The sequence below is a fragment of the Marmota marmota genome, unplaced genomic scaffold (genome assembly GCF_001458135.2).
Source record: "Marmota marmota marmota unplaced genomic scaffold, marMar, whole genome shotgun sequence".
NCBI lineage: Eukaryota > Metazoa > Chordata > Mammalia > Rodentia > Sciuridae > Marmota > Marmota marmota.
The window spans coordinates 31,286,015-31,305,533 of NW_026000211.1; the positions used below are offsets into that span (position 1 = coordinate 31,286,015).

The window sequence follows — 19,519 nt, forward strand, 5'->3', positions numbered from 1 at the left end:
GGCATGTGTGAGACCCTGAGTTCCATGCTCACCACATGTAAATAAATAAATAAAATGAAAGATCCATTTACAACTAAAAAATATGTAAAAAAAATTAGTAGTTGTTAAAGAACAGAATTTTATTTTAGAACAATGATTAGAAAGTAATTTTACCAGAATACTAATTAATGTTATTGAAAATTACCACTTGCACTCTCTAAACCAGGTTTTGTCTCTTTTGATTTTAAATAGACAATTTAAAAAGATAACCAATTTTTGGTGGAGTATCTTACAAAAATTGGTATCTAGATATCTTAAGCTTCTTAAACTAAGTCAGGTGTAACACATGACTGTAATCCCAGGTTCTTAGGAGGTTGAGGCAGGATAATCACAAGTTCTAGGCCAACCGGGGCAGCATAGCAAAACCCCTCTGGGGGCGGGGAGGAATTCTTTATCAAGATTAATTAAAAACTGTGCTTTTTAAGCAGAGACATCTTGTAGGAAGACAAGCTAACACTAGGTATCAAATGAAGAGATATATGTCCAAAAAATTGTTCTAAGACAATGAATTTTAGCAATATAGATACATAAGACTGGATCTGTATTCAGTCATACATCTTTTCTCATAAGGAAATTAAAGTATAGAAGTTTTTTACCCACATGTACACAGACAGCTAGGAGCTAATATGATCTGATTCAAGAGTTGAGGGTCTTGCTCCCACACCACTTGAAATCTCATGATTAGCATTCATTTATCATAATAAAGGAGTATATAGAGCAAAAGAACATCATATAGCATAATAATTGCTTCTCTGAAGTACTGAAACTTCGTACCTACACTGTTACATTTGGAGGAGAATTCTTTAAAGATTCCACATGTTGAAAGTCAAAAACTTGCCAACCAGGTTGTCACACACCTCTAATCCTAGCAACTCAGGAGCCTGAGGTAGGATGATTATAAGTTCTGGGCAGCCTCAGCAAGTGTGACCCTCAGCAACACCTTTCTGAGAACTTGTTTGGAGGGGGAAAAAAAAAGACTGGGGATAAGGCTCCGTGGTAAAGCACAACTGGGTTCAATTCCCAGTACTAACAAAACCATAACAACAAAACTCTGCCAGAACCTACTGTGTAACACAGTACTGCAGGGTTTCAGACTGGGGACCTAGCCATCATTTTAAGAGGTTCTCTAGATTAATCCTTTATAGTAGAAATATTTTTACATGTTGTAGACTGCAGAAGCCACGGAGGATGCTCAGATTTAATCTTAATACTGACTTTGCTTCTTTAATTCTAATTGAAATTGACCAATAGATTTCATTGTTTTTCTTTGTGTTTAATTCAAAGCATAATAGTTATAGGAACACAGCCATTCCAGGGGGTGTGACCTGGCAATCGAAACTCTGTAGGGGTCATTTATTAAGCATGATTGGAATGAGCATGATAAATCCAGGAGGATCACTAGTTCAAACCAGCCTCAGCAAAAGCAAGGTGCTAAGCAATTCGGCAATGCCCTGTCTCTAAATAAAATACAAAATCGGGCTGGGGCTGTGGCTCAGTGGTTGAGTATCCCTGAGTTCAATCCCCCGTACCAACAACAACAACAACAAAAAAAAAGTTTATTTATATTACTTATCTTGGGACCTCCAGATGGCTTTTCATGAAAATCCACAGATCTTAGTTACCCCTTCCATTAAAATAATAATGATAATTACAATGCCTGCTAGGTGAGGTTGAAAGGAAAGAATACAATGTGTTGTAATACCAAATAGGTGTGGGAGTAGAAGTGTGAGATTTTGGAAGTAAACAAGGACTTAAGATGTTTCTGGGAAAAAAATGGGTCTTTACTCTTATCCTAAATACTTAGAGGAATTTGTAATATACTTCAGGAAACTTCATGCATCTAAGTGCATTTTTTTTTTTAGGGGTTCCTGTGGTGGTACGGTTTCTAAGTTTTAAATAGTTTGGAATTTAATATAAACATGCTCCAAATCACTAAACACTGAGATCCACTTAAAAAAAATATGAACAGTGTTTCAATCAGATGCTTTTGAAACTGTAGACTCAGAAGGGAGTCCAGATCCTACAAAGAAAGAAAATGACTAGTTTTTTTTTTTTTTCCCAAGCTATGACCTAATTAAGCATACTGCATTTCCAAAATTTTTTTATAATCTTTTATCTTCAGGAGGCAAGAGAGTAAAACATTTAATTATATGGTTAAGAACAGAGTTTTAGTCTTTCTAAACCAAGAGTCAACAACTCTTTTTGATAAGGACCAGATGGCAAGTATTTGAGGGTTTGTGGGCTGTCATAGTATGTGTTCCAAATACTTATTAGATCCTTGAAGGCAGCCATAGAGGACATGTGAATGAGTGGGCATGGCTGAGTTCTGATAGAATTTCATTTTCAAAAACAGATAATGGACCACCAGCCAAATACTCTGTAAGGCATTTGACCATTGACAATATTTCTTAATTTTTTAAAATTTTCTTTATTTGTATGCAAAAATTTGTACTTTGTCAGTTGTAAAATTTTTTTAACAAAATCAAAATGATAGTCTATAATTTTAAAAATAGATATGAAGAATGTTAGCCTATTGTTTCATGAAATGAATGTCATGAAGTAACATTACTTCTTTCACTATAGAAGGCTTCTTGGAATTAAAGCCTTAAAGCAAAGTAAAAGCTGTAGATCCATGAATTAGATATTATGTGACACTCCGATAAAGATTAGAGATATTTTATTTCATTTTGTGCTAATGTTTAATTAAAAATATTAACCTTAGTGGAGACACTTTGCTTTTTTTTAATTTCAGGTATGAATGCCTACCTAAAAAAAGACCATTTCCAATGAATCATACATTTTAAATATGATACTTACTCTTATATTTCAGAGAGGAAATGATAAATATTCTAGTAACCTAATACTAATTTGATTAATAATTAACATTTTCCTCAGAATTGGAAATATCTTTTCCTTTGTAATGTCTGAGGGTATGTACCATTATTACTCATTTTTTATGCCCTAAATTTAAATTTCCATAATTGTTTTCTCATCTTGTTTTTTTGTTTGGAAACTAGAAATTCAAAGCCATTAATTAGGTAAACCTAGAAATTTTTTTTAAGTAAGTATGTTACCTTTGAAGCCTATATATAAAGGCTTCAAAATGTCCCAAAGCATTTATTAGTTATTGAAACACATTTTAGTTGATTAGCTGTTTGATTGGTTTGTTGATTTATAAAGAACTAAAAATTCTCTATTCCAATCAAGAGTTAGAAGGAAAAATAATAATTGGCTGTATCTTTAGATTGATGACTTAATATTTTGAGGCACAAGACTGGTGAATTATGTTTACCAAAATCATTGTATTTCTGAAGTTGTCAATTTCTTTGTGAAAAAATAAACTAATGAAATATATAACAGAAATATGCTCCCTTACACATTTGGTTTACTTATTTTTTTTTATTTTGCTTTGGAACTTTACATAATGATTGACTAAAGATAATATCTTAATTTCTTTTGCATTTATAAGGTAAGTGTTTAAAAGTGCCTATTTTGACAACTTATATGAGTATAATGATGGTAAGTAATCATATGGTTAATCATACTGCATGCATTAGAATATTTGAAAATAAATCGCCATTATTATCTTTTATGTTATTATTCAAAGAAAACATATAGTTACTAGAATTATATATGCTGTTCAACATATTAAGATAATTTAATATGAATATATAGAAAGACGAAAGTACAAATCCTTTAGAGACTTTATTAGAGATGATAATAGTACCAATTTTGCTTAGTATGTAACAGTAATTTTAAAAAGTACTTTTAAGGCGAGTTACATTAAATTTCTCATTAGCTCATTTTCAAAAATGCAGGGATGGCTCACAATTTTTCTTCATTTTCTTAGGCAGTACCACAACTGACTGGTGCTGAAAGTCTCTGGCAATTGTCATTATTTTATAATGAACTGAGATTATGACAGGTAACTCTATGAAGATCACTTAGCTGTAGTTTTTCTGTTTCAAACAGAATGTGAACAATAACCACTGTGTCACCCTTTGGCAGTTGAAAGAGTGAATAATAAACATTAGTAATATTGTTTTGCAATCCTAATGAAAGTCAGTACTCCAAAACTCCCAGGGCTGAATGTTTACAATGGTAGCATCAGAGGCACATTTTGATTCAGTCTAGTATAGTTTCAAATCCTATCCATAATTGATTGCTAAATGAATCAGTCTAAAAATTGGTCTGAGTAAATAACTCAAAATCTGTAAAATTTTCCTTTTACTTATTAGAAAGTTCCTTAAAACTAATACAATAACATTTTAGGGAAATGTTTCTACCAGAAGACTCATCATTCATAGTGATGATAAGTAAAATAATGCCACTAATTTATCTCCTTCCCTTCTCTCTATGTTGAGACCACTAGAGGAAGCAATTTCAGAATTGTAATGAATTTTTATAGGCCACATATAATTTTTGAGTTTCCAGTCTTGGAGTCCCAATTGTAGAGAATCCAGTTTTAGATATTCCTTCCAGTGGGAAAATCCTTCAGTATTATTAATAGAGATGGAAAGAGCATTGGAGGAAGAAAGCAGAGCAGTCTCCAGAGACGAAAAGTCTGGTAGAAATGGCAAAAAAAGCAGAAAAGGATTCTGATCTTCTTCTGTATTGCAACTGGAATAAAAAGGGAAGACAGGGTGTTGTATGGGGCTAACATGGATAGGCAGACTGCACTGATGGGGGAACTGAGGATGTTAGAAAGAATAGTATTTTAGTGTGCTTTGATTTCTTTCCTAAAGGCATATGACACTTTACAGATGCCAACAGAAAGCACCTCTGGCGTTCAGTGGCAAATTGGGGGCTCCTAGAATTCGAGATTCAATACACAATAGGGATGAGTAGTATTCGGCATTGTGTTCAGTCGACAAATGGCACTTAAATTTTGATTATCTCAATTTTATTTGCTCTTGCCAAAGATGATTCCTCAGTATTTGTAAATTACATAATTACATTTCAGCACACAGTTTTTAAAGTTATCAATGACATGTACAAGAGTTAACAACAGTTACTAGAAATTTTAAGATCACCTTAACAATCTAAGTCATATTCATTGAGCAGTAAGTAATTTTTTGTTTGCAGGATGTTCCCATTTTTTAATTTAAAAGAATACCATTTTTTTGCTCAATGTGGTGAGACCATTCCATGTTTTTATTATGACTTTAGTAACACAACACAAATGTCGACTACACTATACTTGTATAAAATGTATTATTTTGAAAACCACTGATAAATACAGTTATTGCCATACTTCATGCACTTTAAAAATTCCAAAGCCATAGGTGCTGTCAGATAACTTTATAAGTAGTGGCTTAAAATGCTCTTGCCTACTTCAGCGATGTAGAAAGAACCACACCATATATTCTGTTGAAGGCAAAGCTATCAGAAGCAATGTCTGTATGAAAAGGCTTAAAATGAGTTATTTGCCTCTTAACACTCCCTTGAGTTTAGTCTGCTGCAAAAGGAATGCTTGTTATCAGTTTGAAAAGCAGTGCTTTTGAATTAAGGGAAAAGTTCAACTTGTGTTGTTTTCAACCAATGGCATCAATGTATGTAATCAACCTTATGTCTCCAGTTCAAAGGGATTCTTCAAAATTATACTCCCCATTCCTTAATCCTGAACATTCAAGTTTGATTTAATCCTGTATCTAGAGTCATTTACTTTTAGACAAATCTGTTTTATTACACATCAACCTGAAATTAGTTTGTGAGGTAAGCTGATTTCTTAATGATGACTTCAAGAGTCAAAAAGACTTACTTTCATTTTTTCCTTAAAAAGTTTTCCTCTAGATCAATATATCTACAATTAAAACCACCTTCATTTTTATATTGCAACCTGTGAGAGATCCACTTTTTATTGAATAGACATCATTCACTCCCTAGTTTATCACAAATTTTTAAAAACAGTGTTGACACAAAAATATAAAATCTTATATAGATAAACATAAATGCCATCTTATATATAATTATTAAGGTAAATGTTTCTAGAACCTGGTTGTATCTTTATTTCTTCAGAGTCTAATCTAACAGTATATTTTTAAACTTACAGCAGTTTTCATTTTCATAAATTCCCATTGAATCTTTTTAATATCTTTATTTCTCTTCTTCAGGGTTGAAATTTAGATGAGGCAAGGGAAGTATTTAAGGAGGCATTTACTCTCTGTGTCTTGCTTTTACATTCCTAAGCATATTTTTAACATTTCAAATGTTTTTAAGTTCTTTATTAAATTCTATCATCTCTCTCTTAGCACATTTTTTTTTTCTTCCCAAGTATGGGTTAAATTTTCCTGGTCCATATCATCTCTAATGGGATTCAGATATTAAAAAATTTATATTGTTGAATACTGTGTTTTTGTATAACCTATGTTCTGAGCTAAACATTTGTCTGTGAAGTGACTTTACCTGCTGAGCTGAAGAGTGATCTCAGTCCTTCAGGCCTCCTCCCTGGTAGAGAAGCAGAGAAAGGCACATGACATCTGGAATACGAATTTCCAGTCCATTCCCTCCTATGTCCCTGTGACAGTCATTCTGGAAATGCCAGAACACTTTGTGTGTCAGAATTGTTTCCTTCATTGAAAGTTTTCTGATTGTCACAGGACTCTGTAAAGAATTAAGTAAAATAATCCTGAATAATTAAGAATCAAGGTGTTTTATTTTATTTTATTTTTTTAGTTGTCAACGGACTTTTTTTTTTTTTTTTAATTCTTGATCCAGTGCCTCACACATGCCAGGCAAACTCTCTGCCACTGAGCCACAACCCCAGTCTTCAAGGTTATTTTTTATATATTTAATTTTCATGGTGTGATTACACTAATCATACTTTGAATTCTAGCAACATTTACTTAAATTTGTGTATGGGAGTGAAAAACTAACCACACAATGCAGCTTCCAAACGCTCATATTCTTCTTCTCTCTTCCTTTTGCAGGGACATGCTTGAAGACTAGATAATTTTTCTTAGACTTCATTAAAAATGAGATTCAAAATGATGAGGTCTTTATTTTATGCTTTTCATCCCACAGGTATTTCACTTTGTAGAAATCCAAGAATGATTTTTAAATTTCACACAGTTTCATCTGGTTATTATTATTTCATGATCATTATTGTGCTGCACATAGGATTTAAAAAATTAAAAAATTCTAATGGAAATTGCATTATTTAACTGAGAAATTTTTATACATTATCTCATATAAAACATACAACCCCACATGTTAGATAATATTATCCCAATTTTACCAGCAATTATGTAAATTATTTTGACAGTAATTTGCATACATAGTAACCTCATAGATGCTGGTCATTTTACATTCCATGTCCTTTGATTTTTTTACAAAGGTATGCCATGATATTACTCCCAAATGCTGGGTCAGTCTTACAGGGTATTTTCTACATTTAAAAGCTTATGCTTTCTGAAGATTGATCCCAGTTCTCCATGATCCAGCTGTTTGTTTTAAAAGGGAAGCTAGCTACTGCTTTGCAACAAATGCAATTCAAAATCTTTACTTAAAATGGTTATTTTATGGCTAACTAAATGGGGAGCTGCATATAAGAAAAAAAATAATCTTTAAAAGAAATAAAACTTGGGTTAAATTGTTTATATTTAAGGTGACTATTTTATAAAGCATTTGCTTGGTTTTCCTGGTGGAATTAAATAGATCTTTATATTCCAAATCAATTTGTATTATTTTCAAATGAAGATGAACTTCCCACATAGGTTTTAGAAGTTTACCTGATGTTATTTCAAGGGACAAAGAACAAGTTCAGAAACACTCTTTATTGAAAATGTTTAAGAAACTATGTTATTTTATTTTTATATTATGTTTTGTTTGTTTGTTTATTTTTTTAGAGCTTCATGTTTATATGTAATAGTTGGGCTTATTCTGAAAAATTCATACATGTCTGGAAATTATTTGAGCTCACGAGTTCTACTTTTACCTCCTTTTTTTCCCCCTCCTGACCTCCCTCACCTTCCATTGATTTTGTTGTTGTTCTTATTAGTTTTACATGACAGTGCATTGTATTTTGATATATTACTCATATATGGAGTATAACTTCCCATTCTTCTGGTTGTACATGGTGTGGACTTACCACAGGTCATGTATTCATATATGCATATAGGAAAGTAATGTCTGATTCATTCTAATATCTTTCCTATTCCCATTCCCTCTCCCTTCCCTTCATTTCACTTTGGAATTGATTCTAGATAAGCCTTCTTGTCAAATACCTAAACAAGCTGAGCACAGTGGTGCATGCCTATAATCCCAGAGGCTCAGGAGGCTGAGACAGGAAGATCTCGAAATGTGAGGCACTAAGCAATTCAGTAAGACTCTGTTCCTAAATAAAATACAAAATAAGGATAAGATGTGGCTCAGTAGTCTAATGCCCCTGAATTCAATCCCTGCTACATCTCCCCTTAAAAGAAACCCTAAATAATGCATTATACATATATAGCTTGACATTTGAGCTCAAGAGTTAGCATTATTCTTAATAATGTTTAGGGTACATTTTTTTACCACTCCCCATTTCATAAAATATATAATGTGTATTCCATACAATATGTGGTGCACATTGGGGAGTTCTTCTTATATTTGGTCAACATGTGATAATATCTCATATTTATCCTATGTATAAGACCAGATTGGAAATGAATTTTTCAGAATATACTACAATGCTAAACATGGTTCTAGGCACATAATAAATGTTAAAAATGTTTTAGCAAGTATTAATAATGAAGATTACAGAAATAAAAATAAGAAAATGTATTTTTTATATAAAGTAGAAAATTCTCAGTATATATAAGATGCAAATTATCATATTACATGTATTTTAGGTATCATTTAATTTTTAAATTTGCATACAGTAGAATGAATCTTTTTGAAGATATATAGTTTTATGGATTTTTTTTAGTTGTTGATGGACCTTTATTTTTATTTATTTATATGTAGTGCTGATAATCAAACCCAGTGCCTCACACATGCTAGGCAAGTGCTCTACCACTGAGCTACAACCCCATCCCCTAGTTCTATGGATTTTTATATGTGTGTCATTCCATGAAACAAGCAGGATACTAAAGAGTTGTATCACTCTAAAAAGTTTCCTTATGCTCTCACAATTTTCCTCACCTTTTTTGTTTTTTGTGAAGTCTTGCATTTGTAACCATGAAGTATGCATTTTTGGGGGGGAGGGGCTGGCTTTGTTCACACAATATAACACTTTTGAGTTTCATTCTGTTGTTACATGAATAGTTTATTTTTTCATTGCTAAATAGTATTATATTTCACATATTTATGTCTGTTTATTCACCTGTTGAATGATATCTGGGATGACTCCAGTTTTTAGCAAAGAAAATTCCTGTAAATATCTATGTACAAGTTTTTTTTTGGGGGGGGGAATAATTTTAATTTTATAAGATAAATTTCTAGAAGTAGAATTGCTGAGTCATATGATATATTTATCTTTGGTTTCATAAGAAAGTGCCCCAATTTTTTCCACAATATCTGCATCATTTTGAATTCCCACCTAACTTCTTGAGAATTCCAATTGTTCCACATTCTTGTCAGTCCTCAGTATTATTAATTTTAAAATTTTTATCAAATCTCATAGACATTTAGTAATAGTACATTTAAATTATAATTTACATTTCTCTAATAGCTAATTACTAAACATTTTTTCAGGGGCCACGGATATATTCCAGGTGGTAAAGTGTCAGTTCAAGACTTTTGTTTCTTACCAGTTTTGAGAGTTCTTTATATGCTTTATATTTAGATCTCTAGTTCATGTTTGTGTGTGTGTGTGTGTGTGTGTGTGTGTGTAAAGTGTAAAGCATAGGTCATGATTCATTTTCACTGGATTATCTATTGAATTGCTTTTGCACCTTTGTTAAAAATCAATTGGCCACATTTGTGTGGGTCGACTTCTGTATAGTTTCCTCTGTTCTATTGATCTGTGTTTCCATTCTTTAGGCAATACCAGACTAACTTAATTGTTTTGCTTCAATTGTAAGTCTCCAAATAGAGTGATGTGATTTCTTTATCTGGATACTTCTTTCTCAATATTGTTTGGGCTATTATAATTCATTTGCATTCAAGTTTTTAATATAAGTTTCTTTACTAAGTATTTGATTTGAGAGAGCTATTATAAATGTATTGCTTGACATTTTGGTTTCCCACAGTCCATTCTAGAATTTAGAATTATAATTGATTTTCTTTTGCATTTTTAAAATTTATTTAATTTTTTTAATCAGTTATACATAACAGGAGAATGTTCTTTGATTCATTATACACAAATGGAGCACAATTTTGACTTTTCTGGTTGTATCCAAAGTAGGTTCACAACATTTGTGCAACCATACATGTTCCTAGGGTAATGATGTCCGTCTCATTCCACCATCTTCCCTACCCCCATGTCCCCTCTACCCTCCCCTTTGCCTCATCCAAAGTTCCTCCACTCATCCTATGCCCCTCTCCATTATGTGATGGTCTTAAATGTTATCATTCTTGCTTAATTCATTTATTAGATCTATCAAGTTTTGTTTTGACTCCTACTACTTTTCACTTAAATGATAACATTATTTGTAAATAGCTACACTATCTGTGAAGATTTTGTTCTTCCTTTCTAATTTGTAAGAACTTCATTTATTTTCTTGCCTTATTTTATTTGGTAGAGGGTAAATAAGAGTGGTGAGACTGGACCTCCTAGCCTGGGTGAAACTGTTCAGTCTTTTGCCATTAAGTATGATACTAGCTGTACATTTATTTTTTGTAGATGCTCTTTGTATAATTGGAAAATTTTCTTTTATTTCTTATTTGCTGAAAATTGTCTTACTAATAGATGGTGAATTTTGTCAAAGACTTGATATATTTTTTAAAATTACTATGTTTAATAATTTAATAGTTAAAATCTTTTCAATCCTTCTACCATCTTTTCTCAGATCAACTTCTTAAGGCATATCAAAGTGACCATATGAAATTAATATACTTTCATAATTAGTTTTCTCAATTTCAGTGAACATGGTACAGTTTTAAAAATACACTTTTTTTTATTTGTTGTTGTTGTTATGTTGTTTTGTTTTGTTTTTGTACCAGGAATGACCCCTTGGTCACTTGACCACTGAGCCTCATCCCCATCCCTTTTTTATTTTTTATTTTGAGACAGGGTCTTGCTAAGTTTCTTAAGGCCTTGCTACAATGCATTTTTTTTAACCTTTCTCAGAGAGTTTGTTTTTGAAATTATGATTTGTGTTTCAGAATGTTACTGGAATGAGCAAATTTAGAGAATGTCATAGTTTAGGAATAGTTTATTATTGATTACTGCTGATAAAAATTTAAATATCACTTATAAATGTACAATTTGCCAAGTACTAGTAGAGAAATGTGTAAAGGAAAATAATCGCATCAATTCCTGCAGAAATTTTTCAGTTAAGTTTTTGATTGCTTGCTTACATTTGTTTTGTACACAAAGGAAAGAATCTCTAAATTTTTATTGTCTTTAAGAAACAAAGCAACAACAATAAAGCCAGAGGGCATATTCCTTTTTATGTTACTTTATAACATAGTTACAAGCAAACAATGATTTTAAAAAAATAATAATAACTTTTGTCTCATTGATTGAATAGGTTATCAAATCTAAGTTTTAAAAAAATTTATACTTGAGAACATTTTTTGTATCTACCCTCCAGTTCAAGGTACACATTTTTTTAAGAAATATTATGTTCTTGAAATAAGATTTAAACATCACTGTGTCCAAGCTGAGTTTGAGGAGAAAACATTGTAGTGATTAATTATTATAAACTAGCATAAAGTTTTCAAGATTTATAAATATGCATATTAAAATACTCAGCTGAGATTAAAGAGTTACAAGTGTCTCATTTCATATTTTATTTTCTTCTAGGATTTAAAATTTAAGAATTATAAATATACAAGTTAGCACTGAATATTTAGAGTACAGTGTTGTAAAATATCTGAAAGTGCTTCTATTTCTAAATTAAATGATGCTATGATACATATGGCTTTTTCCCTCTTTCATTTTTCTATGCAAATGCTGTTATTTTATATTCAGATTATTTTAAATGAGTTTTCAGACACCCTTGGAGCCTAGGTAATGAAAATGTTACTCTCTATATTAAACCAGTGTGGTTTTTGTAGTGAATTGGTTGTATGTTTGTTAAGGGCCAAATGGCTATTTCATTATGCTAATTATACACACACTTGCACATTCTCTCACATTCCTGTGTACTTTAATGGATGAGTGCAGCCATTATTATTAAACTTCTGATACTCTAGTACTGATCAGTTTGTAAATTTTTAAAACTGTACTTCCATGATCATAAACCAGCTTAGATTTTTCTAGATTTCTTTTTTCCTCCCTCCACATTGCTTCCTCCTCTTTCATATATCTTTTTGCGAACATTTTTAGAAATATCCCTGTTAGAACGAGAGGAAAAGTTTCCCCAGGGTCTAACTGAATATGGATTCTCATCCTACTGGACTTCATCTAATTGACACCATTAAAATCTCAAGACTATCTGTAAGAATGCTTATATTATTTCCTAACTAGAGTTTCCAATTCACAATGTTTTTTTTTGTTTTTTTGTTTTTGTTATTTTTTGTTGTTGTTGTTGTTGTTTGTATACAGGCAGCAAAAATGTTTGCTTAAAATTTTGCCAATTTTTGGAACTGTAGTTTTTTAGAAATTCTACATACTTAATGCTAATTTAGCTTTTAGCGGGGTGGCCAGTCCAGGGATTGAACTCAGGGGCACTAGTGCTGGGGTTGAACCCAGGGGTTCTTAACCACTGAGCCACATCCTCAGCCCTGATTTTATTTTATTTTTTTAATTTGAGACAGGGTCTTGCTAAGTTGTTTAGGGTTTCTCCAAGTCGCTGAGGCTGGTATGAATTTGCATTCCTCTTGTTTCAGTCTTGTGAGGGCTGGAATTTCAGGCACACACTATGCACCCACCTAAAATTCTACTTTCTCCTTACTATCCAGGAATTTGTCTTCTTAACAGTAAGGTCAGCAATGGTGGATTGTATACATGTTTTTGACCAATTCAAAAGATAAACTAAGCCCGGTGCAATGGCTCATCCTAGCAGCTCAGGAGGGTGAGACAGGAAGATCTCGAGTTTAAAGCCAGTCCCAGCAAAAGCAAGGCGCTAAGCAACTCAAGACCCTGTCTATGAATAAAGTACAAAAAAGAGCTGGAATCTGGCTAAGCGGATGAGTGCCCCTGAGTTCAACCCTTGGAACCGACCCCTGCCCCACACAAAAAGCTAAACTAGTATTAAGTATGTAGAATTTCTAAATAATTACAATTCAGAAAATTGGCAAAATTCTTTAGCAAACATTTTTTTTTGCCGCCTGCGTAGACTAGTACTATTAATTTTACTAGACAACCAAGTTATCATTAAAAGTTAAGAGTTGTCAATATAGAAACAAAAATTAAGATGCTTCAGTGAATCCAGGAACTAGTTCACGTGTTAATGAAAAATGTCTGCTACAAACACTAATTAAAGATGGTTAGGAATGAAAAATAAATCCAACTTTTTCCTTCATCATTGAAGTAGCTTGATAAAGGTCATTTGGCCTTAAAAGAAAGTAGAAGAGGAAGAAAAAAAAGTGTAAATAAAAACAAATTGTGGACATAGTCCTACCAGCAAACTTCTAGACTATAGTGAATTTTACATAATAGTTCAAGTAATTTTTCTTAATTTTTTTTCCCCCCGGTAATAGTTCACAGAGCCAAATGAGTTAAATTTTATATTGAAAGAAAAAAAAAACATAGTTATATTTTAAGTTAGACTTATTTATAAGGAAAACACATGTTGCATTGCATTAATCTTTACTTTGGACCCTCTGCTTCATGAATTGCATGGTCCGTGTCATTGATCCTTGCATGCTAGATGGTCTTGTATGAACCATAGCTGCTTCAGGGCATAATGGTGTGATATGAAGTGATGCAGAAAACAGGAGAAGCTTTGTCACTGCGTCAGCTGCAAGAAGAAGTAACGTGTATGAATGTACAGTATAGGGAGATCTATGAAAGATCCAGTCTCTTTCTCCCAAAAGACTCTGTTCCATGATACAAGGAGAATTCAGTTCTTTTTGGCAGACCTCCACATCAGTTTGGAAGCAGTAGAAACAACCACAAAAACAAGCCTGGTTTCTCAGTGTCTTCACTCTCGATGTTTTAAATAACGTGTTTTTTTTTTCTTTTTTTTTTTTTACTTTGTTTTTAAGAACCAGAAAGTGACACTCATTTTCACTGGATTGCTTAATATAATTTCCATAGTTGGGATGTAGCCGAGAATGAATTAGAGATGAGATCAACCATATGTGAAGTGCTTGTGTCTGTTTCTGGCAAAATTTGAAGGAAAGGTCCTATATTTTTTAATAGAGGAGTGGATGACTTTAAATGATATTACATCAAGAAGGTCAGAGAATCCCAGCAGATGATGTAATTATGTTTAAAAATGAGTTGATTAAATAATTCACACTTTTAATATCGAGAAATTAGGTCATTTTCCCACTCCTCCCACAAATATTCAATCTTAATATCTAAGCAAAGAACCAACATAGACAGTGTCATCCATCCTGGTACTAACAGAGAATGCCAGTTATGACAGGCTCTTTGTTTACTTTAACAGGTAATTTGTGGACCGGAATCATTTAATTGTTCTGAGTACATAATTACATGTCAGCAATTTCCAATTTAATTAAAATGTACAAATCTGAAGATTAAGGGAATTTTTAAATTATTAATCATTTTTCCACTAGGAAATCTTGTTGCTCTGCAGGAGATTTGTCCAGTGTACAACTATACGTATTTTTTTCCTTCTTTTTCACAGACAGACAATTTTCCCGCAGAGCCCAATTACATGGGCAGCAGGCAGCAGTTTGTTCAAAGGTAAGGCCTATTAAATAACTTTCTCGGCTTCCCCATTTGCATTCGTGTCAAAATTGCTTTGCTAGAGACTACACTTCAGATTTTAACTAGTAGAGACAACACTTTCTCTTCTTTTTCTTTATATGTATTTCAGTAGCTCCACGTTTAAGGACCCAGAAAGAGCCAGCCTGAGAGACAGTGGGCACGGGGACAGTGATCAGGCTGACAGTGACCAAGACACTAACAAAGGCTCCTGCTGTGACATGTCTGTTAGGGAGGCACTCAAGATGAAAACTACTTCAACTAAAAGCCAACCACTTGAACAAGGTGAGTGAAGTCTTCCAATGCTTTCAAAGTGTAAAGCTTAAGCAATCATTATAAACCTATTATTAGACCTAGAGTTTCAATTTATCACGATAGAATAGACCATTGATAATAGATCAAAAAAGCAGCAAATCTTATGATTAAATGATTTTTATTAAAATCCAGATAAAAAGAAAATATTCAATATCACAGTCACAGCTGAAAAAGGGGGGCCTGGGTAATCTTCTTAATATGAGAACTTGACCAAAGTTAAGTATATCATTCTTATTTCATAGTTACTTCCTAAACTTTTCTATTTGGGGTTTTGTTAACAAGGAAAATATGGGGTATATTAATTAGATATGTACATTCTAGTAAACAAATTTATGATATTAAAATCAGTAAATTTGATAATTTTAGTTGAAATGAAAACTCAAATCAAAATTTTGAATCTCTTATTACACTGTTGATTTATTTTTAGTTCAGAGTTTAGCTTCCTTATAGTGTTTCAAGAGTCAAATAGTAGCTAAACCAGAGTTTGGATTCTTTTGTTTTACATTTATATGTCTTCACTGATGTCAAATAAACATGAACTGGCCTACATTGAGATAATAAAGAAACATGACTTGTTAAAAACATATTTTCTAAAAGTCCATCTTTAATTTGTTCACTTAGTGTTATTTATTGTTTATATTTTTATTGTTTCAAACACAATAAAATACTTGTCAGTGATTCACCCAAAGAGAATTAAGACATTTCTGTGTAAGACTTAACAGCTTATACATAGGTTGTTTTATGTTCTAGAGTAAAAAATGAAAAGAGCTGGGGCTGGGGATATAACTCAGGTGATAGAGTGCTTGCCTTGCATGCACAAGGCCCTGAGTTCAATCTGCAGTAACACACACACACACACACGAAGGAAAGAAAAGAAGTGCTGTATCAGTCAGATTTTATTCTTTCAAATACATTTGTTAGATAAGTAGGTATACTATTAAGTATACTTAGTATTTATTATTTGATGTTTTTTGGAGAAAGAAGCTACATTTAAACCATGCGAGCATAGCTTCTAAATTATTTATTGTTCGATGATTCATAAAAAGCAAACTTTTGTCTAGAGTGTATTCTATATTCAAACATGAGTAGATAAAGTCTTATTAATTTTTAAGTTCATGTTGAAATTTCAATACAAACATACATAATATATTAAAAAGTTTACATGTAATACTTTTATATATTCAAAACAGAAATAAATGCTTATATTTCTATCTTCATTGAATAAAATTTTGCTGTATTTACTTGAAGATTTACTTCACAAAAAAGCCTTGTTTGCTAAATAGTAAGTGTTAGATTAATGATGCTTTCCTGATTTTTATTACAAAAGCTTTCTACATAACAATGCAATACTATTTTAAAAATTATATTTAACAGAAGCAATATGAATAAATATCTGATTTTCACAGTTTCTATAAATTTGGATGTTTATTTAAAGTGACTTATATTGTCATAATGGGTTGTAGCTCTGTAATATTATAATATATAAAGATTTTTAAAATACATTTTAAATGCTGGATTGTTGGATCTTGATGTCTGAATGCACAGCATGAGATAGACCCAACTATGTGTATGAGATGTAAAGTGATTTATAGGTACTAGTCACAAAGCTGCACAGAGTAAGTGAAGAGTCTGCATGTACTGTTATATCTTTATAAGGAATTATATAAATAAAAGAAACAGAACAAAAAATTTGCTGTTCATATTAACTCTGATTTGCTTTTACTCACTAACTAATATATTTAATGGGAGTGTATTTGAGATATTTTCCCCTATAAAAAAAAGAGAAAGTCTAATTATTTCTGAAAATATAAGTCATACTACAAATGTACTTTTTCAATTTTTATATAGAAATTAATTCTTGGAAAAGTGGCTATCATTCTTGTAAAAGGCCAAAATATATTTTAATTAATATTACACATTGAAATAATTGGTAGTATAAGAATGAGAATGCCAATAGAAATTCTGTAAAGCAAATAATTTCCACATGTCCCTATTAATAAATGTAAATATTTATTAATAGTAATTTATTAATATTAAATATTGTTAATTTATTATTTTTTATTACTAAAATAAATATTTCTTTAATTTTTATTGTTGGTTGTTCAAAACATTACATAGTTCTTGACATATCATATTTCACACATTTGATTCAAGTGGGTTATGAACTCCCATTTTTACCCCGTATACAGATTGCAGAATCACATCGGTTACACATTCACTGTTTTACATATTGCCATACTAGTGTCTGTTGTATTTCTATTATGCACATAGAAATTGGGTTTAGGTGATCTGTCAATTACGTAGGAAAGAAAAACTGACCTCCATTTCAAAATATTACTTTTAAAGCTACCTATAATAATATTTCCTTGACTGATTCATAGATTTAATTTATTCATTATTTACTAGATATTTATCAAGTGCTTGAACATGTCAGGAAGGATTGGAACTTTTAAAGAATGTCAAAAATAAATTTTACTTAAATCTTGCTTTCAAGTAACCATATGTAACTAAAAGAAAGGAGAGATCTCTCTCTCTGCTTTTGTCTCTAATCTTTCATCTGTCTCTGTCATACATCTCCCTATTTCCTTTTCATTTGTCCATTACTTTATCTCATTGCATCATCTCTCTCATCTGTGTTTTATCTATATATTTATCTGTTTTTCTGTCTACCTGTGTAGATTCAGAGGAGACTAGAATTTACTGAGTTCTTAGTACTTGCCATAAACATGCAAATTTCATTGCAACATTCGCTTATTTAACCTGGAATATCTAAAAAGTTTTTGTTTTTTTCTTACCTAAAGAAAGTAAAGCTTGTTTCAAATTTACTAATTTGAATAGAAGGTTGGACTTTAATCCTAGGCCTAAATATAGACAAAACTTATGTCTTTTTCTATAACTTTGTCTCCAAATGGGAGAATTTTCTCTAATGCCATTTTAATTCATTGCTGTGACAGTATATCAAGAAAACATGAAAGAGTTAAGTTAAAAGCTGAGTTCATATATGTTAACCAAGGGGGACAAAATCAAAATAGCTCATACACATTGACTGAAAAACTGGCTACTTACTGTATTTTGCTCAGTATTTAAACCTGATCCATTTAGCATTCATAGCATTTACAGATAGGTAAGTATTATTACTCTCACACTTAATAGATTTAATCACTTTTAAAAATGTTCTGCAGTTATAAGTAGTAAAGAAATTTAGAAAAAAAAGAAGAAAAGCAGCAATAAAACACATGCCTTTTGAACCTACTCTTTTAGCCAGTGATTTATGCTATTTGCATAATGAGCTGTTTACTCAGAAATAAATGTAAAATGTTGAAGAATCATGCAGCTATTTTCTTGGTCAATACATTCTGTTAGTTTATTTGAAAAACATCATGACAGGCAATGACACACTGAATTCAGTGCACACATAAAAAGAACAGCTTCCTTTACAGATGAGAGACCATGACAGCCATATTCAAATAATTATTTCATGTACATTTCAAATGTTAGACCTGAATTTTTAGTACTTTTAAAAAATGTCCTAGAAAACAAAAGGAAATTGTCTCCTATAAAATAGAAACAAAGAGTTAATTTAAAAGAATCTTGTTTATCACTCTATCACAATTCAAATAAGTTTCAAAAATAATTTTCATATTATCAATGGTACTATTTTTGCTATTTATAGTTTTCCTCTGGAAATGACTTGATCTCTTGAGATTTTTGTTTTATTAGCTCAAATGTTACTTTTTTCTTCTCTTTGAGTTATTTTTTTGTATTTGTTCTGTTTCTCATAATTGTGTATTTTTGCTATCATCAGCTTAATAATTCCAGATACACAGCACTGGTATGTATTACCTATTATTTTAGCAAAAATATTGGAAAGGATTCAGCAGCTCACTGAAGGTGTTATATGCTGTGCTATAGCAGAAGGTAGCTTTAAGGATTCTATGTTAATAAACCCTCTAATAGGAAAAGGTTACTTAGGGTTTTTAAGTAGAATTAAAAAAAAGTGATGTACTTAGTTTTTTTTCTATTTGCATTCAGGTGTCCTGTTTTTCTACATTCTGTGCATCCTTTATCAAGTATTATAGGTAGGTAGGTGAATGGGGGGTACGTAGGTGGATAGATAGATGATAGGTAGAAGATAGATAAACAATTCAAAGATTTTGGAACTTGAATATCACATTATTTGAAAAGAAAGGCAAATATATATTTATGCCTAATATGCCATTGTTCTATCAAGAATGTCAT

General features: G+C 31.6%; 1 protein-coding gene across 6 annotated transcripts in view; it reads left to right on the top strand.

The window, feature by feature from the left end:
* The window catches only part of Pcdh17 (protocadherin 17), a 100,563-nt gene that overhangs the window by 18,671 nt on the left and 62,373 nt on the right, over window positions 1-19,519 (top strand). For 3 of the 6 annotated variants that reach the window (XM_048791757.1, XM_015486258.2, XM_048791759.1), the window contains exons 2-3: window positions 14,886-14,944; window positions 15,078-15,250. In XM_048791757.1, coding sequence (XP_048647714.1) covers window positions 14,886-14,944; window positions 15,078-15,250 — 232 coding nt within the window. Of the gene's footprint in view, window positions 1-14,885; window positions 14,945-15,077; window positions 15,251-19,312; window positions 19,360-19,519 lie in introns of those variants that run through there. The other 3 variants (XM_048791758.1, XM_048791760.1, XM_048791761.1) reach the window with 2 other exon arrangements.